The sequence below is a fragment of the Nerophis ophidion genome, linkage group LG05 (genome assembly GCF_033978795.1).
Source record: "Nerophis ophidion isolate RoL-2023_Sa linkage group LG05, RoL_Noph_v1.0, whole genome shotgun sequence".
Lineage (NCBI taxonomy): Eukaryota > Metazoa > Chordata > Actinopteri > Syngnathiformes > Syngnathidae > Nerophis > Nerophis ophidion.
In genome coordinates, this window is record NC_084615.1 from 36,635,569 (window position 1) to 36,660,012 (window position 24,444).

At 40.6% G+C, this 24,444-nt stretch overlaps 1 protein-coding gene across 9 annotated transcripts; it reads right to left on the minus strand.

Moving 5' to 3' along the window:
- Positions 1-4,344: 4,344 nt before the first annotated feature.
- Positions 4,345-23,709, minus strand: gnpat2 (glyceronephosphate O-acyltransferase 2). Of its 9 annotated transcripts, XR_009806819.1 has the most exons (18): positions 23,293-23,706; positions 22,622-22,831; positions 22,176-22,554; positions 17,329-17,456; positions 17,164-17,239; positions 16,954-17,105; positions 16,775-16,878; positions 16,300-16,356; positions 15,131-15,357; positions 13,923-14,183; positions 13,782-13,861; positions 13,064-13,207; positions 12,894-12,993; positions 12,727-12,820; positions 12,561-12,622; positions 12,288-12,485; positions 6,549-6,673; positions 4,345-5,311 (listed from the first exon to the last, which is right to left on the minus strand). XR_009806819.1 is itself a non-coding variant. In XM_061900738.1 (17 exons), exons 1-17 carry the CDS (start codon positions 23,302-23,304, stop codon positions 12,433-12,435), a joined length of 2,067 nt encoding a protein of 688 aa, XP_061756722.1. In that variant the 5' UTR covers positions 23,305-23,704; the 3' UTR covers positions 12,028-12,432. The 9 variants fall into 9 exon arrangements, 5 of the variants coding, with proteins under 5 accessions (XP_061756722.1, XP_061756720.1, XP_061756719.1 ...); XR_009806818.1 differs by having other exon boundaries at positions 4,345-6,673; XR_009806817.1 differs by lacking the exons at positions 4,345-5,311; positions 6,549-6,673 and adding an exon at positions 6,683-9,957.
- Between the last annotated feature and the right edge of the window lie 735 nt (positions 23,710-24,444).

Here is a 24,444-nt window from a genome sequence, read left to right on the forward strand (position 1 = left end):
TGTCATCATAAACATCGCATTATTTTGTTCAGTTCTTTGACTGTCTGCTTGAGGACAGGAGGACGGAAGTCACATGGATTGGTTCACTTCTCTAGCAGCGTGCATCGTCCTGCTCTGGATTTTCTGCTTTATAGACGGTAAGAAGCACCTTTCTTCATGCATCCATGATTCCATGTAGTATACGACATTGGTCTTGTTGTATGCTGCAATGTTGTTGTTTTTTTGGGCCATATTTTTTTTTTTTACTCATATACTAGATTATCAAATATTGTTGCTAAGATATCCACATTTTTTTTTACATTAAAAAGGTGTAGAAAATGATATGCGTCACATCTAATGCAAAAGGCATATTGAATAAGAACATTTAACATGGACTTTATTGTAGTTTTTTGGTATCTGTAAGAGTGATTAAATCTGGGAATGCCTGTTTTTAGTCAATTTCACCTATTTAGTATTTTGTTTTTACAATAGTTTTATTGTTGCCATAGTTCATAATAATTAAATATTTATTAAATTAATTTATCATGCCTATGTGCTTAGTCATTTAAAAAGATGTCCTGAATGCTGTATTTATTTTTTACAAATGTTTTAACATGTCCTATATGCTAATTAAATATTTTAATGAGTTATAATCAACCCTTTTTAATATAATTATACAACTTTAAAAAAAAAATCATTTCAACATCTTTTCTGTATTTATTTTTCAAAAAATATTCATTTAAAAAATGGTCATATATTACTTTTTAAATATATATGTTAGTAATAGTAGTAATAGTTATGTTACCTGTCTATTCAATATATATATATATATATATATATATATATATATATATATATATATATATATATATATATATAGTATGTATGCGTGTGTGTATATATAGTTACTTTATATAAATAGATATGAGTGTGTGTGTATATTTGTGTATATATATATATGTATGTGTGTGTGTGTGTGTGTATATATATATATATATATATATATCCATCCATCCATTTTCTACCGCTTATTCCCTTTGAGGTGGCAGGGGGCGCTGGTGCCTATCTCAGCTACAATAGGGCGGAAGGCGGGGTACACCCTGGAGAAGTCGCCACCTCATCACAGGGCCTGTATATATATACACACACACACATATATATATATATATATATAAAAATATATATATATATATATATATATATGTGTGTGTGTGTGTGTGTGTGTGTGTGTGTGTGTGTGTATGTGTAAGTAAGGCTGTTTAAACTAATTTCTGTTTGTCCATAGTTTTTTTTTTTAACTCATATGCTATAATATCTAATATTGTTGCTAAGATATCCACATTTTTCGACATTAAAAAGTTGTAGAAAATGATATGCGTCACATCCAATGCAAAAGGCATATTGAATACGAATATTTGACTTTATTTATTATATTTGGGAATGCCTGTTTTTTAGTAAATTCTGCCTATTTAATATCCTGCTTTTTACAATAATTTTATTGTTGCTATAGTTCATAATAATTAAATACTGTATCTATTAAATATATTTATCATGCCTATGTGCTTAGTCATTTTTTTTAAATAGTCCTGTAGGCTTTATTTTTACAAATGTTTTAACATGAGTAAACATTTTAATGAATTTCATCAAGCCTTTTCTGTATAATTTTGTTAATTACAACTATTTTTTTCTTATCCTTTTAACATCTATGTTCTAAAATGTATTATTACAATAATTTCTATATTTGTTAAAAATAAAATATTCATTTTAAAAATGGCCACATATTGCATTTTAAATATCAATCAATCAATCAGTCAATGATTATTTATATAGCCCTAAATCACTAGTGTCTCAAAGGGCTGCACAAACCACGACATCCTAGGTAGAGCCCACATAAGAGCAAGGAAAACTCACACCCAGTGGGACGTCGGTGACAATGATGACTATGAGAAACCTTGGAGAGGACTGCATATATATATATATATATATATATATATATATATATATATATATATATATGTGTATATGTATATGTATATGTGTGTAGAGTTTGCATGTTCTCCCTGTGAATGCGTGGGTTCCCTACAGGGTACTCCGGCTTCCTCCCACTTCCAAAGACATGCACTTGGGGATAGGTTGATTGGCAACACTAAATTGGCCCTAGTGTGTGAATGTTGTCTGTCTATCTGTGTTGGACCCTGCGATGAGGTGGCGACTTGTCCAGGGTGTACCCTGCATTCCGCCCGATTGTAGCTGAGATAGGCGCCAGCGCCCCCCGCGACCCCAAAAGGTAATAAGCGGTAAGAAATGGATGGATGGATATATATTGTAGCGTCCAGAAGAAGTGCACGCAAAGTCTGACGCTCTTTTTTTACTTTTATTGAGCAACCTGTCTAACACAGCTCAACTTATCTTGTTCCTTTCACATGCACGTCTATCCTCCTTTTTTATTTCCGCAACAACAACCTTCCTCCTCCTTCGCCAATCACCTTACAGGCGTGCTATGTTCACAACAATAGGAATTCTTAATATCACTCTCTCAAGAACTCAAAATCAACATCAGCAGGTCGTTACAATATTATAAGATTATGTAAGGCTGGTAAAGCAGATAAAACAGATTTAAAAATCTTTACCCAAATTTAGTTTTGTTTTTTTGTAGTTTAATACACATTAGCTTTGTCGTGACTGCAAAATGCGGACGGTGTCATCATAATGCAACAACGCTCCAACGGTTATCTGATCACGTGACGTCCAGGGCCGTGCCTTGCGTGCTCGGGTGACGGTTGCCGCCCACATGAGACTTTAATGCAGGCTGACATTAGTCACCGCATTAAATTAGACACCAATCTGACCCCAGCACCTCCTAATCTCTTCTTCTTCCAGGTAACGCCGTGCTGGAGCTCCGCCTGCTCTTCCACGCCCTCACCAAAGCGGCTTGCCACCTCTACCTGGCCCTGCTGCCACTGCGCCGCGCCGCCGTGCACTTCAGCGACTGCGCGCGCCACCTGCTGGCCAGCGCCCAGCACGGCCCCGCCCCCCACGCCCACCCACACTCCCAGCACCACGGGGCGCCGCCGGGCCGGGCGTGCACGCTGCACCTCCTGGAGTGCGCATGCGTGCTGTGCGAGACCATGCCCAACCTGCTGGGCGCTGCGCTCAGCGTGGCCGCCGCCCTTTGCCACGCGCTGCAGGGCGGCTCGCACGTGCTGGCGGCCACGCTGCGCGCCATCCAGCTCAACCTCTTCTCCCAGATGAACGGCGAGAAGGAGCGCTGGGACAAGGAGCGCCACCGCGCCAAGGAGAGCGAGAAGAGGCTCAACTCCAAAGTCCTGGAGTACATTTCCGTCTTTTGCCAGGACCCCGTCAGCGCTCTGCGCATCAAGGTGGACGTGCCGCCCGTGTACAGATAGGCCTGGCCGCGCGGTGGCGGGAAGGCCCATAGGACACTGCATTAGGGACACCTGCACCGTCTGAGGTGGAAGGAAGTGCTGCCTTTCCCTACATAAAGATGACTGATAATTGTCAATGTAATGAGGGCTGCTTCTAACACTTTGGTTGCCTTATTTATCTCCTCCTAAAAGGTAGAGTCTTTGTACAAACCCCAAAACCATTACGTTGTGTAAATCGTAAAAAAAAAACATACAATGATTTGCTAATCCTTTTCAACTTATATTCAATTGAATAGACTGTAAAGACAAGATACTTAAAGGCCTACTGAAACCCACTACTACCGACGATGCAGTCTGATAGTTTATATATCAATGATGAAATATTAACATTGCAACACATGCCAATAAGGCCTTTTTAGTTTACTAAATTGCAATTTTGAATTTCCCGCGACGTGTCATGTTGACTGTTAGGAAGTATGAGCGCTGCGCACACACACAGCTAAAAGTCGTCTGCTTTAACGGCATAACTACACAGTATTTTGGAGATCTGTGTTGCTAAATCTTTTGCAATTTGTTCAATTAGTATTGGAGAAGTCACAGTAAAAAGATGGAGTTGGGAAGCTTTAGCCTTTAGCCACACAAACACACGGCGATTCCTTGTTTAAAATTCCCGGAGGTGAAACTTTACTATGGATCAGAGCGTGGTCAAGCAAACATGAATTACGACGGAATGTCAATCAGCAGGTTTCGGTGAGAAAATTAGGGTAAAAAGTCGCTTCTTACTGGAGAAAAGCTGAGCTTGTGCCGTCCATAAAGCTGCCGTCGACTCCCTTGAGACATTGGCGTCAAGACACCTCCGACTATCAGGTACTATTTCACTCACTAAAACACTAGCAACACAATAGAAAGATAAGGGATTTCCCAGAAATATCCTAGTAAATGTCTCTAAAAACATCGGAATCCGTCCCAGTGCTATCGCGTTTTTTTTTAACTTGTTTTTTTTTTTTTAATCTTTTTTTTTTTCTAGCCCGTCGCTATCAATATCCTCAAACACGAATCTTTCATCCTCGCTCAAATTAATGGGGAAATTGTCGTTTTCTCGGTCCGAATAGCACTTTTTGTTGGAGGTTCCCATTAAAAACAATGTGAATATGTGAGGAGCCCCGACACGTGTGACGTCATCGTCTGCGACTTCCGGTAGAGGCAAGGCTTTTCTCTTAGCACCGAAAGTTGCAAACTTTATCGTGGATGTTCTCTACTAAATCGTTTCAGCAAAAATATGGCAATATCGCAAAATGTTCAAGTATGACACAAAGAATGGACCTGCTATCCCCATTTAAAAAAGGAAATCTCATTTCAGTAGGCCTTTAAAGGCCTACTGAAACCCACTACTACCGACCACGCAGTCTGATAGTTTATATATCAATGATGAAATATTAACATTGCAACACATGCCAATACAGCCTTTTTAGTTTACTAAATTGCAATTTTAAATTTCCCGCGAAGTGTCCTGTTGAAAACGTTGTGTAATGATAACGTGTACGCGTGATGTCACGGTCTGTTAGGAAATATTAGCGCTGCGCACACACGCAGCTAAAAATCGTCTGCTTTAACCCCATAATTACAAAGTATTTTGGACATCTGTGTTGCTGAATCTTTTGCAATTTGTTCAATTAATAATGGAGAAGTCAAAGTAGAAAGATGGAGTTGGGAAGCTTTAGCCTTTAGCCACACAAACACACGGTGATTCCTTGTTTAAAATTCCCGGAGGTGAAACTTTACTATGGATCAGAGCGGTCAAGCGAACATGGATCCCGACCAAATATCAACCAGCAGGTTTCGGTGAGAAAATTGTGGTAAAAAGTCGCCACTTACCGCAGATTAGCTGAGCTTGTGCCGTCCGTACAGCTGCCGTCGACTTCCATCAGACACTGGCCTCAAGACACCTGTGGATACACCCTTCCGACTATCAGATACTGTTAAACTCACTAAAACACTAGCAACACAATAGAAAGATAAGGGATTTCCCAGAATTATCGTAGTAAATGTGTCTAAAAACATCCGGATCCGTCCCAATGCAAACGCGTTTTTGTTTTTAACTTGATTTTTATTTTATTTTTTTCTAGTCCGTTGCTATCAATATCCTCAAACACAAATCTTTCATCCTCGCTCAAATTAATGGGGAAATTGTCGTTTTCTCGGTCCGAATAGCTCTTTTTGTTGGAGGCGCCCATTAAAAACAATGTGAGGATGTGAGAAGCTATCAACGGGTGACGTCATCGTCTGCGACTTCCGGTAGAGGCAGGGCTTTTCTCTTAGCACCTAAAGTTGCGAACTTTATCGTGGATGTTCTCTACTAAATCCTTTCCGCAAAAATATGGCAATATCGCGAAATGATCAAGTACGACACATAGAATGGACCTGCTATCCCTGTTTAAATAAGAAAATCTCATTTCAGTAGGCCTTTAATTGTCGAACTGAGAAACTTAATTTATTTTTGCAAATAATCATTAACTTGCAACACTTTACAAACAAGTTGTCACAAGGGCATTTTTACCACTGTGTTACATGCCCTTTCTTTTTAACAACACTCAGTAAATGTTGGGAACTGAGGAAACCAATTGTTGAAGCTTTTCAGGTGGAATTATTTCCCATTCTTGCTTGATGTACAGCTTAAGTTGCTCAACAGTCTATGGTCTCCGTTGTGGTATTTTATAATGCGCCACACATTTTCAAGACTACAGGCAGGCCAGCCTAGTACCCGCATTCTTTTACTACGAAGCCACGCTGTTGTAACATGTGGCTTAGCATTATCTTGCTGAAATGATGACGTTGCTCGGATGGCATCATATGTTGTTCCAAAACCTGTATGTACCTTTCAGCATTAATGGTGCCTTCACAGATGTGTAAGTTACCCATGCCTTGGGCACTAATACACCCCCATACCATCACAGATGCTGGCTTTTAAACTTTGTGCCTTTAACAATCGGGATGGTTCTTTTCCTATTTGTTCCAAAGGACACGACGTCCACAGTTTACAAAAACAACTTGAAATGTGGACTCGTCAGAACGCTTTTACATCAGTCCATCTTAGATGAGCTCAGGCCCAGTAAAGCCGGCCGCTTTTCAGGGTGTTGTTAACTGGCTTTGGCATTGCATAGTAGAGTTCTAACTTGCACTTACAGATGTAGTGACTAACTGTATCAGAATCATCCATCCATCCATTTTCTGCCGCTTATTCCCGTTCGGGGTCGCGGGGGGCGCTGGCGCCTATCTCAGCTACAATTGGGCGGAAGGCGGGGTACACCCTGTATGTATCAGAATCAGAAATACTTTATAAATACAAAATGTTCAGCACAATTCCATTCAAGATCAGACAAACATTACAGGGAGACAGAACAGGATCGCTGACGGGTCTGCCAACTTCCGGCGCCCTTTACAAAGAAGGTGAGATACAGGTAAACAGGGGGTCCAGACTGAGGCCAAGGGAAAAAACAACTCATAACCATAGCACACATCCCAAAGAACACAAAGGACATTGACAGTGGTTTTCTGAAGTGTTCCTGAGTCCATGTGGTGATATCCTTTACAGGCTGATGTCGCTTTTTGATGCAGTACTGCCTGAAGGATGTGCATTGATTTTTTACGGATTCTCGGAACCTTTTGATGATATTACGGACCGTAGATGGTCAAATCCCTAAATTCTTTGCATTAGCTCATTGAGAAATGTTGGTCTTAAACTGACTATTTGCTCACGCATTTGTTCACAAAGTGGTGACCCTCACCCCATCCTTGTTTGTGAATAACTGAGCATTTCATGGAAGCTGCTTTTATACCCAATCATGACACCCATCTGTTCCCAATTAGCCTGTTCACCTGTGGGATGTTCCAAATAAGCGTTTGATGAGCATTCCTCAACTTTCTCTGTCTTTTTTGCCACGAAACATGTTGCAGGCATCAAATTCCAAATGAGCTAATACTTGCAAAAAATAACAAAGTTTTCCGCTTCGAAGGTTAAGTATCTTGTCTTTGCAGTCTATTCAATTGAATATAAGTTGAAAAGGATTTGCAAATCATTGTATTCTGTTTTTATTTACGATTTACACAATGTCCCAACTTCACTGGTTTTGGGTTCTGTACTTCTCTACTCCATGGGGCTCATTTTTGGACTCAAGGTAACGGGTTGCACTTTCTTCACCTAAGGTTAAAGGTTACAAAAGCACAAGCGACCCAGCAGTGATGAGACATCGCGTTGCCTAAAGCTACAAACCCCACCTCAGTACCGCATCAGCATAAATACTGAACTCCAAGGTAACATACTTTTTTGATTTTGGCTCCCCCTATGGGTTGCTGGTAACAAAAAAAAAAACGTGGGAATACACGCGAGCAAACATCCTCAAAATTGTTATCGACATCAGACAAACACTCAATGACTTCTGGACGTTTAGTGACTAAGATGCATAGCTCCTATTAGACACAGTGTTCCTTGTGAATCCCCTAAAATGTGCGTACCAAATAACGTGATCCGGCTAAACACCACAAAGTGGTGTGTTCTTGAAGAGGTCAGAATGTTCAAGTATGGGTCTTTCATAAAAGTGTGGCGTAATTGTCCGAAAAGTACTAGCGCAGACAACTCAGCAGGGGCGCATGTTTTGACTCATTTTAAAGTTAAATTTAAAAGTTAAAGTACCCATGATTGTCACACACACACTAGGTGTGGTGAAATTATTCTCTGTTTTTGACCCATCACCCTTGATCACACACTCTGGGAAGTGAGGGGAGCAGTGAGCAGCAGCGGTGGCCGCACCCGGGAATCATTCTTTCGTGATTTAACCCCCAATTCCAACCCTTGATGCTGAGTGCCAAGCAGGGAAGATTTTCACTATTTTTGTGTGCTGCGGTACAAGAGTCGAAGAGTGAGCTGACACAAACACCTCTTTTTTTTAAACATTATTTATGGTCTTAAGATGTAAAGGTTAAAGTTGGACTGAAAATAATGGACTTATTTGTGAGAAAAGGGCAATTCAACAATTAGCGCAAACTAAATCCCTAATAAACATTCTTAACACGGAATGTCGTTAAATTGGAGCGTGGACTTCCACCAAGGCAACGTTTACTGTATAGTGGGAAATATTCTGCTGTCAAATAAGTCACAAAAATGACTAAAAGTGAGTATAATTATTGAGATGATCTTGGTAAAGGCAGCCATTGTTGTTTTAGACTGGGTGCAGTTGTACCTAATGTTGTGTCCGTCCAGGCGCTCAAAGAGGCCTTTTAACTGCAGTGTGCTTGTTTGATTGGCGGTGAGGCGACGGCAAGTTGAACTTTGACCTCTGCTCCTCACTCACTGTTGTTGAAAGCGAAGAAGATCAAAAGGAAATCTATGGTGCATTTTGTTACGCTTGTTTTACATTTATTGGTATGTTAAGAAGTTTAAAATCTAATAAATGTCTCAAGCATGCTTTATAATTTTGGATGTTTTCTTTGCATTACATTACATTATTGAGCTACACAAACTATTGAACAAAAGGTATCATTGTCTGTGAGGACTTTTCAGGCTTCCGATTGGCTAAAAATAGACTGATACAGGTTGTCGTTTAAGGTACACTACTATATACAGTAGATTTAAAAAATACCTCTGTACATGAACTAGTAGTTTTAGTAATACTACTAATAATCTGAAATGATTCAAGATTCAGCCCTGCGATGAGGTGGTGACTTGTCCAGCGTGTACACTGTCTCCCGCCCGAATTTGGCTGATATAGGCTCCAACACCACCCACGACCCCAGAAGGGACAAGCGGTAGAAGATGGATAAATGGATTCAAGATTCGAGGAACATTGTTGTTATACCAGCCCACATGAGATGGCACGAAACTTAGTACCCGAGGTCCCAGGTTTTTGTGCTGATTTGACATTATCTATCCATCCATTTTCTACCGCTTGTCCCTCATGGGACCGAGAGGGGTGCTGGAGCCTATCCCAGCTGCACACAGGCGGAAGGCGGGGTACACCCTGGACAAGTCGCCACTTCATCGCAAGACCAACACAGATAGACAGACAACATTCACACTCACATTCACATACTAGGGCCAATTTAGTGTTGCCAATCAACCTATCCTCAGGTGCATGCAAACTCCACATAGAAAGATCCCCAGCCCAGGAGAATTTGTTTGTCTTCGCTGCACTGTCGAGGGGAATCTTGAAACAAGGTCGCTTGCAGCCAGGGAAAAAAATAAAGATTAGAATAGTTGTGTTTCAGCCAGCGAAAACAATTTTGAGTTTTTCACTCTAATTGTCCTTTTCTGGTCCTCAAATTCATCCTGCAGGGCAGACAGCGTCCGATATTGTCTAATTTGCAATTTATCCAATATCACAATAGTCTGAGTGCTCAGAGTTCAGCCCGCATGCTTTCATCCTATGTGAGAGCTTCAGGGCACCTTGAATGGCTGCCAGCATCCTCCAATTTGTCGATACACCAGGGCAAAGCTTATTCTAAGTTCCGAATTGGTAGATATATTCAATGTCCTCGACTGTAGGGTAGCCAGGCACTCCTCTTCTAAGAGTCCATCGTGTGTCCATCCACAACCGTTCTGAAAGGACAGACAGGTTCCTCTGAACTTGAGATCTCGTCAATTTTGATGAGAGGCGAGTTGATCAATTCCATTGTTTAGATTTTGGAGAGCAGTGCAAAAAGAGGCAAAAAGTTAAACAAGACAGGATGAAACAAAGAGGCAAGCAGAGCAGACACGGAGAGGGGAGGCAATGCGAACACCCTTGCCTAGAGAGAGAAAAAAAAAAGCCGAGAGAGAAAATGTTTTTTTATACTACTATGAAAACAACAAATCTTAGAACATTTAATATCTTTGCATTTAGGCTATTCAAATGTCCCACTAATGATAACACATTTTACAAGACCACATTGAACACAACATGATAACGTAACTGACCTCATGCTCATAATTAGTAAATATGAGCATCTGACGAAGATAATTATTTAGTAATTATTAATTACTGAATAGAACTTAAATGTGTCATTATACAATTAAAAAGCAGCCTCTGATGAGCGGATACTGGAGCACAGTCCTGAGGCTCTCTAAGCCCATATGGATCTAAAATGTCAAGAGATGTACTTTGGCAGAAGACCATGAAAATACTTGTACACAAGCAGAGCTCTTCTAAAGTCTATTATTTGAGCAACTGGAGACCACTGCAGTGACTTAAGCATTGGACTCAAGTGGTCATACTTCCGGGTTCTAGTCAGGACTCAAGCAGCAGCATTATTCATGTACTGCAGTTGCTTTACAGCTCGATTAGAGAGCCCAGTGAGAAAGCCTTTACAGCAGTCCAATCTGCTGGAGACAAAGCCATGGACTAGTCTTTTTTAAGCCTGATTTAGACATTAGTTCTCTGATTTTGGCAATGTTTTTCATGTAGTAAAAAGCTGCTGATGTTTTTGACTTAGAGTGGCAGTTATAATTCAAGTCTGAGTTATTACCCCTAGTTTTCTAACCAGACTACTCGGTTTCAGAAAGAAGGTTTCAAGGTGACTAATACCAGTTTCTCTTTGTTTCTGTGGGACATTTTGGTTTTGTCTTAGTTTAGTTGAAGTCAATTGTTATGCATCCACACACCGACTTGTTGGATGCAATGACAAAGTGAATCAACAGGCCGACGTTCACCTGCCGTCAGTGACACGTAGATCTGAGTGTCATCTGCATAGTTGTGGTAGGACACTTTGAAGCTGCTTATTAGCTGGCCAAGTGGCAGCATGTATATATTGAACAATAGGGGTCTCAGAATTGAGGCTTGAGGAATCCCACAGGTCATACCCATTTGGTCAGAGACACAGTTTCCAATTTCAAATGCTGTATTTCCTGTGATTAAGATCTAATTTGAACCAGTTAAGAGCAAAACCAGATATACCCACCCAGTTTTCTAACCTCAAGATAGTATGGTGAACCGTGTGTCAAAGGCAACGCTCAGATCCAGCAGAACCAAGACTCAGATTTTTCCTGCATCTCTGTTCAGTTGGATATCATTTGTCACCTTGATCAGCGCTCTTTCAGTGCTGTGTGGGCCTAAAGTCTGATTTGAAAAGTATCAAACACATTGTTAGAGAAGTGAAAGTCACTTTTCTTTAGATTAAAACAAACTTTTCTGTTCTGAGTTCAACTAATCATCAGCATTAGCATACAGAGGTGTTTTCTAACCTAATCAATTCCACAAACTGTCTGTATGCTGTCATTTGAGTATTTCCCTAAAAAACGCAGATCCAGACTGTTATATATCTTCTGACATCAATCATTATAATAAAACAAAGTCTCAAAATTGTGTGACTTTAAAAAAATGATGTTTTATTTAAATATATGCTAATTTTACGCAGCTTTATTTTGCATTTGTTCTAATTTTTTTTTTATTATTTCAGATTATTTACACTCTTGAATCTGGATTAATCACGATTAATCACATTTGCTACAAAAGCTTTGCTTAACTTGGTACTTTTGTTGACGATATTTTCACGGTTATACATTGTTGCTATCTACTGCTTGTTGTAAATGTACTATTAGCGTTCTCACTAGCAGAAGCCTCAATAACTTGCTTTGCTTTTTAAATATAATAATATTTTAAACTGCGATAAGAGAATTCATTGCTGCAATATCTGCAAATGACCTCCGTTTTATTGAAAGTCCTGTTGGGGGAGCCACCAGTCGTAGTCTCCTCACTCATCCTTTCACACAGCAATCCATGCCACCTTTCAGGTCACCATCAGCGGTTACGATGAAGGCACAAGTATGTGATCGCTCTTTGTTTGTACATGATTAATGCAATAATTTTTGGAATTAATCACATACGTTATCATGTAAAATTTGCAGCCATTGTAGGAAACACACTTAAAAAAATAATCTGATGATGAATGTACCATCATTAACACTTGGATATCTTCTGACCATATCTTTGAAGCTCTAGCAGCGATGGACGAACAAAGCCAAAAGGCGTAAGGGTTCACGCTGAGGTGAGAGCGAGGATGTGGTCTGCTACTGAGGTTGGACATCTTCCAACAAGGACTAAAGTCTTGCGTCAGGTTCAGTCTGGAGAATCTCGGGGCGGATTTTCCCAGCTCAAGTCATGGGAGGAGAAAAGCAGTCTGTCAGTGTGATCGAGCCAAGCACCGCTAATCAATATTATTTCTTACAGAGTGTATCTGCGATCCTTCTCACTGCTTCTTTGTCCACGCTGTATTTCTTCTGCTCACACCTGCCAGGAGCCAAACAAGAAAGCAACCTTTGGCTTGGAGCAGCAGCAGAGAAAATGAGCTTAAAAGCAAACAGGTTTTCCCCTCTGCTGATCTCATTACTCACGCCTTCAACTTTGTCACAGCCGCCAGTCCCCTCAGGGACGACAGGACGTTCTTTTGCATGTCCGACGAGAGGGTCTCATAGGTGTGGAGATCACCTGCGTTGAGGGAGACTGACTGTCAGCCTCCGCCCCTGGAGGAGGTCAGATGTGCATGCGCTCTTTATTGTACCTGATAGGATGAGCCTTGAGGCCAGACACCTCACTGCAGGGAGGAAGTCTTTCTCTGTGATCTCGTTAGCATCCTGCTCACACAAGAAGCTCAACATGACCTGCAAAATATGCATCATTCATTGCATACAATTTGGCATACGATGATTGCTAAAAGTAAAAACTTAAGACCTGATATGAGTCAATAAAAGGCTGCAGGAGCCCACGCAGGAAGGATAACACCTCCATACCATCTTCTAACGCCGTCACCTCCTGTTGGTCGACGACATGCAAGGCGCCACATTGCTGTAGGAGAAAGCACGCCTCCTCAAAGTCCTAAAAACAGACCGGATGAATTTGGTTACCTTTTTTGTGACTTTACTACTAAAGCTGTACTACTGTTTTTCAATAATTTAACTTTTTAATGTCCATTTTTCTTAAAACACTACAAAAAAACAATACGTAAAAACTTTTTTTTCCAGCTGGAAGATCATAATTGCTCTAATTATTTTCACCATTCACATGTTTGCATCACTTGTTGCTAAGCAGCATGTATGGAGCACATTCCAAAGAAATACAGTACATACCGTACTTATGACTATATACTAAGGTTGTCCCATTAATGTTAATTCACCATTATTGGTGAGTTTAAAAACAATCCATAATACTAACTTAAAAGCAAAGTGCATTAAATTAAAAATATAATGACAAGAAAATTGCAGGAGAATTATAAAACACATTTCAAAGCGCTTGAATATAATAATTGTGTGTACATAAAGACATTTTTTTGGAAAGTTTTCTATACAGTAAATGAAAGAGAAACCTCTTCCGTCTGTTGGTTATAGTTCTCAAAATATTCTACTTTGCGGTTTTCTGGAATGTCGTAAAAATGACACACAACCATGTTTACCTCCAAGGCTTTGTCAGGAATGAAGATGAATTCTCTCCGGAAGACATCCTGAAGGAAGCAGAAGGAAGCAAAGATCTCATCTGCAACGACAAAGGAGCATTATCAGCATCATAATTACGTTGCCATGGTTACTAGCGTCACCTCTGCAACTGCGCCCTGCAAGCTTCAACGCGGTGGCCAACAGGGCGGGCCGTACAAACAGATGCAGCGCCTGATTGCGGTAGGACGCCATCATCAACATGGGCGCCGCCATCTTGTTGACCTCGTCCTCAGCGCTGATTAGCTGCTGGCTGGCTGCTGCTGCCTCCTCCAAAACCAGAAAGACCCGCTGCTCCTGGAGGCGGACAGAGGGGTGGTGTAGAGCCACAGCGGATGACATCACTTCCCAGTCAGGGACGTGTCCTAAAACATAGATGAGACGTGTGTTCAATGGGGTCCTTTTAGCAGTGGTCTCCAACCTTTTTAGCACCACGGACTGGTTTAATGTAGGCATTATTTTCAGGGACTGGCTTTCAATTTGTGCCAGATAAACACAGCACATCCATCCATCCATCATCTTCCGCTTATCCGAGGTCGGGTCGCGGGGGCAGCAGCCTAAGCAGGGAAGCCCAGACTTCCCTCTCTCCAGCCACTTCGTCTAGCTCTTCCCGGGGGATCCCGAGGCGTTCCCAGGCCAGCCGGGAGACATAGTCTTCCCAACGTGTCCTGGGTCTTCCCCGTGGCCTCCTACCAGCTGGACGTGCCCTCCCTAGGGAGGCGTTCGGGTGGCATCCTGACCAGATGCCCGAACCACCTCATCTGGCTCCTCTCGATGTGGAGCACAAATAAGTGCATGAAAAATACAACTTACTATAACACTGAATTAGTGGAATCCCTGGGCTTGTTTCTATGCAATAAGATCCCCAGCAGGTTGATGCAGATGGAAATCAGCCTATGGCTACGATCTGTCACATTTATATTTTATATGTTCATTATTGTGCATTGTATCATGTCACAAATCTATAACAAATTGCAACTTCCTAAGAAGAGTTTTATTGTACAAGCTTATTGGTGTGTGTAGTGGGATGGATGAAAATTAAGTCGGAGAAAATGCAATTGTTTATAAATTATTTAATGTTTTTCTGCGGCTTGGTAGCAAATGCGTCACGGACCGGTGGTTGGGGGCCACTGCTCTTAGCATAAGTGTCTTAACGTGCATTAATCCAGTGGCTATCCCCTAAGTGAGTGTGAATGCTTGTGCCAAATCACATTCATTTAATCTGTCTGATCTCGCTCAAAGCTGAACAAAGTGTCCCCACCAGACACTCCTTATATAGTTATACAGTATTTATATAACATTTTGGTCTCACCAGGCCAGTCTAGCCGAGCCCCAAATTCCAACGCCAGCCTCTTGAGCCACAGCGTCCTCTCAGCAAGCCCATGCCAGGCAAGGCCGCTGTCTGTCAGGACCGAGACGGGTTCTTGGAGCAGCAGGCAGGCCATGAGAGACCAAGGGCTGGTGAAGGAGCCCCGCTCTTGCATGCGAACCATCACATGAGTCAGCCAGTTGACCCACACCTGGTACTCAGGAACTTCTCTATGGAATAATGAACAGTGAGTATAGCAAAGGCGGTCAAGTGTAATACATAAATGTAATTATGATACATATGTTTACCTAAATTGAAAATTTTATTTGGAAAGGAACCGTATGAGGTAACTTACATGTGTCAAAAGGTACTGCCTGGTAAAACTAACAGGCAGATTAGATGCATTTGATTGAAATAAGAATGAAAACACAACAACTGAATTTCATAATGATATTCAGATATTATTTAAAAAAAATACCCCAGTACAAACAAATCGGGAAAAAAATTGCACAAAATTATCAAAAAAATCCATTAATGGAAAAAACAGTCAACATTTTGACCCCCCCCCTCCCAAAAATGGTAAAAATGTAATATAAATGTTTTTCCTGTAGAGTAATCTATGTTCTATACTTATCAATGTTGGTAAAAACAATCTTAAATTGTTAAATCAAAGATTTAGTTAAATTGGCAGTAAAAGTATTTGTTTTATTATTAACATTGTGAATTAGTGAATTATATTTATAATTTATACATTAAAATCCATAACATATTTTGAAATGTAAATTATTAGATTTTTACAAAAAAAAAAAAAAAAAAATATATATATATATATATATATACATATATATATATATATATATATATATATATATCAACATAGTAATTTTGCCAGTACAGTACTGAAGTAATTGCTTAATATTGAAATTTCGATTGTTTTTCAATTTAAGAAGCTGGCTAGTTTATATTTATTTATTTATTTTTAATGGCTTTAAAAGAAATCATAGCTTATTCTCACATTTCGTAGACTGACTATGGAGCTAAAAAGCAAATTTAAAAGCATTAAGCACATTTGTTTTGGCGTGCATGGTGGATATTTGCATGAGCAATATGCAAGAATGGCTTGCATGCAGTAGTTTCAAAGTGGCCCAAGAGCAATGAAGTAGAAGTCTTACCGGTCTTTTGCTGTTTCTTCTCTGTCTTGCTCTTGTTCCTCTTTCACTTCTGGCTCCCTGAAGGGTAAGTTTGTTTAATGTTTGCACTGTATTTCAACGCGCAGTCAGCAAGGGTTTAGATAACGTCATGGCGAGTGGCCGTACTCACTTTTTCAAGAGTGTGTTGCTGCACGGAGGGCCCCTTTAAGGGGGGTTCTGACAGTGTCTTTGAAATTATTCTGATATTGTGATTGTATTTTCTACTGATAGAATCACAAATTTTTAGTTGCAACCGTCTAGCTTGCCTACTCAGGACGGGCCTGTGTGACCGTATTAAATGAACTGCAATCAGTAGTATGGCTGATAAATTGGCCAGAAGGTTTGTCTCGCTCTACTGGTGGCTAGAGAAATTACAAAAAGACCCTAGTCATCTTGCATAATACATATTGTAATATACTAGTATTAATAATAATTCAAGATGGATTGTGTTGCCTACATTGTCCTGCCGTGACACAGCTGTGTGGCCGACATGGGACGACCAAATTTGACGTGCATGCAACCGTAGTCCTCCGTCAGGACCCAGCTGACCCTCAGTAGACTCTGTTGATAGGGAACAAAGACTGTGTGACCAGCACTCATGAGAACATTTAGAAAAATCTCACGAGTATTAATCACCAGGGTGCTCTCTTTCGGCTTGGGGATCCCTAGCAGTTCCCGAGCCAGCAGAGATTCTTCTAGAAGCCGGTCGTAGCTGATGCTGATGGGCACAAAGGTGATGTCAGGCACCTCACCCTTCAGGAAGGGATCCAGCACCATGTGCATCATACCTACACATAAAACCCCACGTGAGATTTGTTATTTAGTCGTCAGTGCTAAGGGACTCACCTAGCTTTGGTGTCAAGGATTTCAGAGAGCGACTCCTGTAGCCTTCGATGTAAAACTCCACTGGAGCAAATCCTGTCTGTGGAAAACACATTAAAACCACTTCATTAGGTAAATCCAGTCATATGATTTCATGATATTGCTCAGTTTTAATTGACAGTGTCTTACTCTGATGAGGCTTTTGACGTACTCCGACAGCACTGCACAGTACAGCCTGTTAGACGCGATGTCCCTACGGATGTAGAATGCTCCTGAGCGACGCAGCATCTCACCTACGAAGTTCATCCCGGCCAGAGCTGCACGCCACAGCAGAAGGTAAATCAAACAGGTGAGCTGCTTTAGATTAAAAATACTTAAAAAAATAAAATTTGTGTTATGCACATGATAAATTAGCGATTGTGTGGGAAAAGTGGTACAGCTGAGATAGGCTCCAGCACCCTCCGCAACCCTGAAATGGACAAGCGGTAGGAAATAGATGGATGGGTGGAAGTGGAGCTGTGCCCTACTAGATAAGCAGATTCTGCTAGTATGAAAAAAGGGTGTTTATTTAGTATTTACTCTAGGTGTAAGCCACTCGGTACCCTACCTGATTCGACAGTTGGTGCTATTGCAGCAAAATAAAGTTATGTTCACCCCAATGTGTTTAATGGTAAATGGGTTGTACAAACCAGGTTTCCATATGAGTTGGGAAATTGTGTTAGATGTAAATATAACCGGAATACAATGATTTGCAAATCATTTTCAACCCATATTCATTTGAATATGCTACAAAGACAACATATTTGATGTTCAAACTGATAAACTTTTTTTTTGTCCAAATAATTATTAACTTTAGAATTTGATGCCAGCAACACGTGACAAAGAAGTTGGGAAAGGTGGCAATAAATACTGATAAAGTGGAGGAATGCTCATCAAACACTTATTTGGAACATCCCACAGGTGTGCAGGCTAATTGGGAGCTGGTGAGTGCCATGATTGGGTATAAAAACAGTTTCCCAAAAAATGCTCAGTCTTTCACAAAAAAGGATGGGGCGAGGTACACCCCTTTGTCCACAACTGCGTGAGCAAATAGTTTAACAGTTTAAGAACAACGTTTCTCAAAGTGCAATTGCAAAAAATTTGGGGATTTCAACATCTATGGTCCATAATATCATCAAAAGGTTCAGAAAAAATCTGGAAAAATCCCTACACGTAAGCGGCTTGGCCGGAAACCAACGTTAAATGACCGTGACCTTTGATCCCTCAGACAGCACTGTATCAAAAACCGACATAAATCTCTAAGGGATATCACCACATGGGCTCAGGAACACTTCATAAAACCACTGTCACTAAATACAGTTTGTCGCTACATCTGTAAGTGCAAGTTAAAGCTCTACTATGCAAAGCGAAAGTCATTTATCAACAACATCCAGAAACGCCGCCGGCTTCTCTGGGCACGAGATCATCTAAGATGGACTGATGCAAAGTGGAAAAGTGTTCTGTGGTCTGACGAGTCCAAATTTCAAATTGTTTTTGGAAATATTTAACATCGTGTCATCCGGACCAAAGGGGAAGCGAACCATCCAGACTGTTAATCGACGCAAAGTTCAAAAGCCAGAATCTGTGATGGTATGGGGGTGCATTAGTGCCAAAGGCATGGGTAACTTACACATCTGTGAAGGCACCATTAATGCTGACAGGTACGTACAGGTTTTGGAACAACATATGCTGCTATCTAAGTGCTGTCGTTTTCAGGGACGCCCCTGCTTATTTCACCAAGACAATGCCAAGCCACATTCAGCACGGGTTACAACAGCGTGGCTTCGTAAAAAAAGAGTGCGGGTACTTTCCTGGCCCGCCTGCAGTCCAGATCTGTCTATCATCGAAAATGTGTGGCGCATTATGAAGCGTAAAATACGACAGCAGAGACCCCAGACTGTTGAACGACTTAAGCTCTACATAAAACAAGAATGGTAAAGAATTCCACTTTCAAAGCTTCAACAATTAGTTTCCTCAGTTCCCAAACGTTTATTGAGTGTTGTTAAAAGAAAAGGTGATGTAACACAGTGTTGAACATGCCCTTTCCCAACTTCCTATGGCACGTGTTGCAGCCATGAAATTGTAAGTTAATTATTATTTGCATTTGTTTAGATATGAATTCTCTAATTAATAGCGACAGAAGGTGCAGTGCCCTACCAGATCCAGCAGCTGGTGATAAAAGTAAAATGAGCATTTTCTTATTTTCTAGTGAGATCTATTAGATTCAGCAGGTGGGGCTATGATGTACTTGGTACTGTAGGTAATATAATCAGTGAAGAACAACTAAGAGACATTTGAACAACAATAACATGCCTAAAAAGTGTTGTTAGCTCTTGTTCCTTCTCATGTTGTTGCTTTTCCGCCAAACCTCCCTGTTCTTTGTCTGAAGTGTATCCCAAGTTGCTAACATATAGAGAGCTTGGATGACATGTTCCAATTTTTCTGCCAAGCAGTGGGTGGCATTGGCGGGCCGCACGTTTCCCACCCATGCCTTCAGTGATGTCCGACTTCATTGATTACCTCTCAAAATACCATAATTGATGTCACCACATGAACATTGCTGGAGAAATACTATACCGGTATACAGGAACACATTTACGCCATATCTTTTGTGGTACTGTCAAAATTGAAATTGCAAAAATCATTTAATTTGAAAAAATGTAATATTTGAACTTAAAATTAGTCGGACCTATTCGACGCTGTATGAGCCAGTGGTAACCCTCGTCTTTGGCTTATTCGAGTGGAAATGGCGAGCATTTCATCGCTAGAACAGCAGAGCGGGCTTCCGGAGTTGGCCGACATCATCACACAAGATGTATTTTCTCTTTAAATATCCTTCTTGAATATGGCCTTGCAATTATATATCTCCCACCTAATCAACGTTTTGTTCTCGTTCTCTGCTATCCCGGTCTGGCTACGCTGCAACACTTCCTGCTTCCTGCTGAATTGAACCTTGTGAATGGATACTCACTTTGGAATGACAAGTGAGTATCCAGTCACAGTCTCGTTAACATCAGGCTACATGGATAGGCTACTGTTAACATCTTGTGATCTGATTGGTTATCGCAACTGTCTCTCAAGTCTATGTGCTCTCAAAATTCATCTGCTAGCGGTCTCGATGAGTATTCAATGAAACGACGCGTAAATGTCACGTTCAATGTGAGGCCATCTACAAGGCCTTACTGACAACAACTCGTGATCTGATTGACTATCGCAACTGTCTATCACTGTATGTCCCGTTCATTTACAGTGCACGGACACCCGCATTGTTGATCTTGAAGTATTGCAACATAACCTTGTTGAATTCTGATTGGATGCAAACTAAAAGCGAGCATATTATGACATGAAGAGAATATAAATACTTTAAAATATTTAGGGAAAGTAAATTAGAAAAATATTTTTTCTTTAATTTAATGATCATGATTTGTAGTTATGTTAGGCCAGCAGAGAAGGCCTTGATGGCCCTGACGGCACACCACTGCTGGGTAGCCAATCAAACGTTTGACATAACTCAGAAAAAAATCATAGGCTCAATGTGGCTAAAAAATATAATTATTAACTAATAATACAATTCTTGAATACAATTTAAAGGCCTACTGAAACCCACTACTACCGACCACGCAGTCTGATAGTTTATATATCAATGATGAAATATTAACATTGCAATACATGCCAATACGGCCTTTTTACTATACTAAATTACAATTTTAAATTTCCCGGGAGTTTCGGGTTCGAAACGATGGTAATGATGGTACGCAAGACGTCACGGGTTTTTAGGAAGCATTAGTGCCGCGCACACACACAGCTAAATGTCGTCTGCTTTAACGGCATAATTATACAGTTTTTTGGACATCTGTGTTGCTGAATCTTTTGCGATTTATTCAATTAATATTGGAGAAGTCACAGTAGAAAGATGGAGTTGGGAAGCTTTAGCCTTTAGCCACACAAACAGACGGTGATTCCTTGTTTTAAATTCCTGGAGGTGAAACTTTACCATGGATCAGAGCGCGGTCAAGAGAACATGGATCCCGACCACATGTCAACCAGCAGGTTTCGGTGAGAAAATTGTGGTTAAAAAGTCAGTTCTTACCGGAGAAAAGCTGAGCTTATGCCGTCCATAGCTGCCGTCGGCTCCCCTGAGACACTGCGCGTCAAGACACCCGTGGAGACACCCGTCGGACTATCAGGTAATATTAAACTCACTAAAACACTGGCAACACAATAGAAAGATAAGGGATTTGTCAGAATTATCCTAGTAAATGTCTCTAAAAACATCGGAAACTGTCCCGATGCAATGGCATTTTTTTTTTTTAGTCCGTCGCTATCAATATCCTCAAACATGAATCTTTCATCCTCGCTCAAATTAATGGGGAAATTGTCGTTTTCTTGGTCCGAATAGCACTTTTTGTTGGAGGCTCCCATTAAAAACAATGTGAATATGTGAGGAGCCATCAAACATGTGACGTAATCGTCTGCGACATCTGGTAGAGGCAGGGCATTTCTCTTAGCACCGAAAGTTGCGAACTTTATCGTGGATGTTCTCTACTAAATCCTTTCAGCAAAAATATGGCAATATCGCGAAATGATCAAGTATGACACATAGAATGGACCTGCTATCCCCGTTTAAATAAGAAAATCTCATTTCAGTAGGACTTGAAAGTTAAAAGTTAAAGTACCACTGATAGTAACACACACTAGGTGGGGTGAAATGTGTCCTCTGCATTTGACCCAGCCTCTTGTTCCACCCCTTGGGAGGTGAGGGGAGCAGTGAGCAGCAGCGGTGGCCACGTCCGGGAATCATTTTGGTGATTTAACCCCCAATTCCAAGCCTTGATGCTGAGTGCCAAGCAGTGAGATAATGGGTCTAATTTTTATAATCTTTGGTATGACTTGAAAACGTAAATATTTGAGAGTTGTCGCACGGGAAAAATATTGAAAAAAAGCACATCAGAGAGTGGTCCCCCTTAATGAGGGAATGTGAAAAAATAGTTACTTGCCCAGTCCAGAAGCAATGACAGGCAGCGGGATGTCGTAGGTGAACATGATGTAGGAGATAACCAGGAAGTCTGTGTAGCTCCTGTGATTGGGCAGCAGGACGACAGGGGTGTCGGCAACCACCTGCTGCAGCTGCAAAGAACAAAATTTGAACAACTTTGGCGGAGTGAAAAAATGAAACTTTGATAGTAGTGCAGGTTTAACCATGTGGAGGGCTTCCATGTTGACATAGATGCTGGAGTAGAGGCGTTTGAGCACTTTGCTGAGCATGAAGCCCATCAGGCGGATGAAACCCATTTGCAGGTTTTGTGACATCTCCTTTAAAATACCCGCGGCTTCTTCTGTCACTGCCTCCAGTGACGAACCGGTCTCCATGGCAACCTGACAAAAGAAGACAGGAACATGAGTGACTCCATACTGGAAGACCTTTTTTAGTTGTTATGGGCACCTCTTGCACCACGCGCAGTACATCCTGGGAGTCCAGCACAGTCTTGTTGAGGTCGGCGGCAGAGCACGGTGGCGCCCCTTTGTACAGGCGGGGGTTGAAGGTTCTGAAGGCGTGGCCCAGGTCACTACTCTGTCTTCTTTCTTGTAATATGTCCACCATCTTGTCCTCTTCATCCTCTTTCATGAAGCCTGCTTGGATGGACTCCCAATGCTGACACATGGGAAAACTTAAATAGGACGTACTGCAAGTAATGTAGCCTATCAGTAGTAGGATATACTACAGTATTTGATCAAATATATTTTAAAAAATACATTACATTACATGTTATATATACTATGTTCCACTACTACTATGCAATTGGAGTACTTCCTTGTTGCGAGTAGTATATTATTAAACGGTTTACGTCACATTATATAATACTGCTGTAATTTAGGCGACTTGTAGTATTTCCTCACAACAATATAAGATATTATAAAAGGAAAACACAAATACTGGACGGAACATATTTACATACATGACGTTGCAGCAACGGAAGCCATTGATCGATCGACTTTAACCGGCAATGGCCCACAATCAGTTGGCCAAACAAGACCGAACAATGTGCTTGGAGTTAAATTTTAAGCAACCAGAATCATAACAATGGGAATTTGGCCAAGGAATAGTTTTCTTACCGTGTCGGCCATCTTTAGGTAAACCACCGAACCGGACTCGGCACCAAAAAAAAAAACTACTTCAAGTACTTCTGCCGTGAAACACCATACAACCGTGGAAAAAGGGGCTAAGAGAATTACAAAACTGTTAAAAATGTTCGTAAAAACCCGAAAGTCGTTCAAGAGTGGTCCAAAATCCTATTTCACTTTCACTTTTGTTTAATGCCCCCCTTTGAGATATGGTTTCACTTTCATTGTCGCTTAAAAAGTTGGCAGCAAGTATATTTTTTAACATCAATACAATCATTAAGTTTAGTCCCTAATCCACAATAGCTACATTTTAGAACCCATCCACCCATCCATTTTCCTATCGGTTGTCCCTTTTGGGGTTGCGGGGGTGCTGGAGTCTATCTCAGCTGCATTCGGGTGGAAGGTGGGTTACACCCTCGACAAGTCGCCACCTCATCACAGACATTTTAAAACCAACACATATTAATGTAGCCTACAACAGTGGTTCTCAAATGGGGGTACGCGTACTTGAAGGTATGTCAAGGGGTACGTGAGATTTTTCAAACATATTCTCAAAATAGTAACAGTTCAAAAAATCCTTTATAAATATATTTATTGAATAATACTTCAACAAAATATGAAAGTTAGTGTTTTTTGTGGACATGTTCCTTAAATATTGATGTTAAAGATTTCTTTTTTGTGAATAAATGTTTAGAATTAAGTTGATGAATCCAGATGGATCTCTATTACAATCCCCAAGGAGGGCACTTTAAGTTGATGATTACTTCTATGTGTAGAAATCTTTCTTTATAATTGAATCACTTGTTTATTTTTCAACAAGTTTTTTTTTATTTTTTAAATCTTTTTTTCCAAATAGTTCAAGGAAGACCACTACAAATGAGCAATATTTTTGCACTGTTATACAATTTTATAAATCAGAAACTGATTACATGTTGCTGTATTTTACTTCTTTATCTCTTTTTTTCAACCAAAAAATGCTTTGCTCTGATTAGGGGGTACTTGAATTAAAAAAATGTTCACAGGGGGTACATCACTGAAAAAAGGTTGAGAACCACTGGTCTACACAATTAGACCATAAATGTGGAGAAATCTTATAAATATAAATATAATCAATATTGTATTGGGATACCTACACTTTAAAGC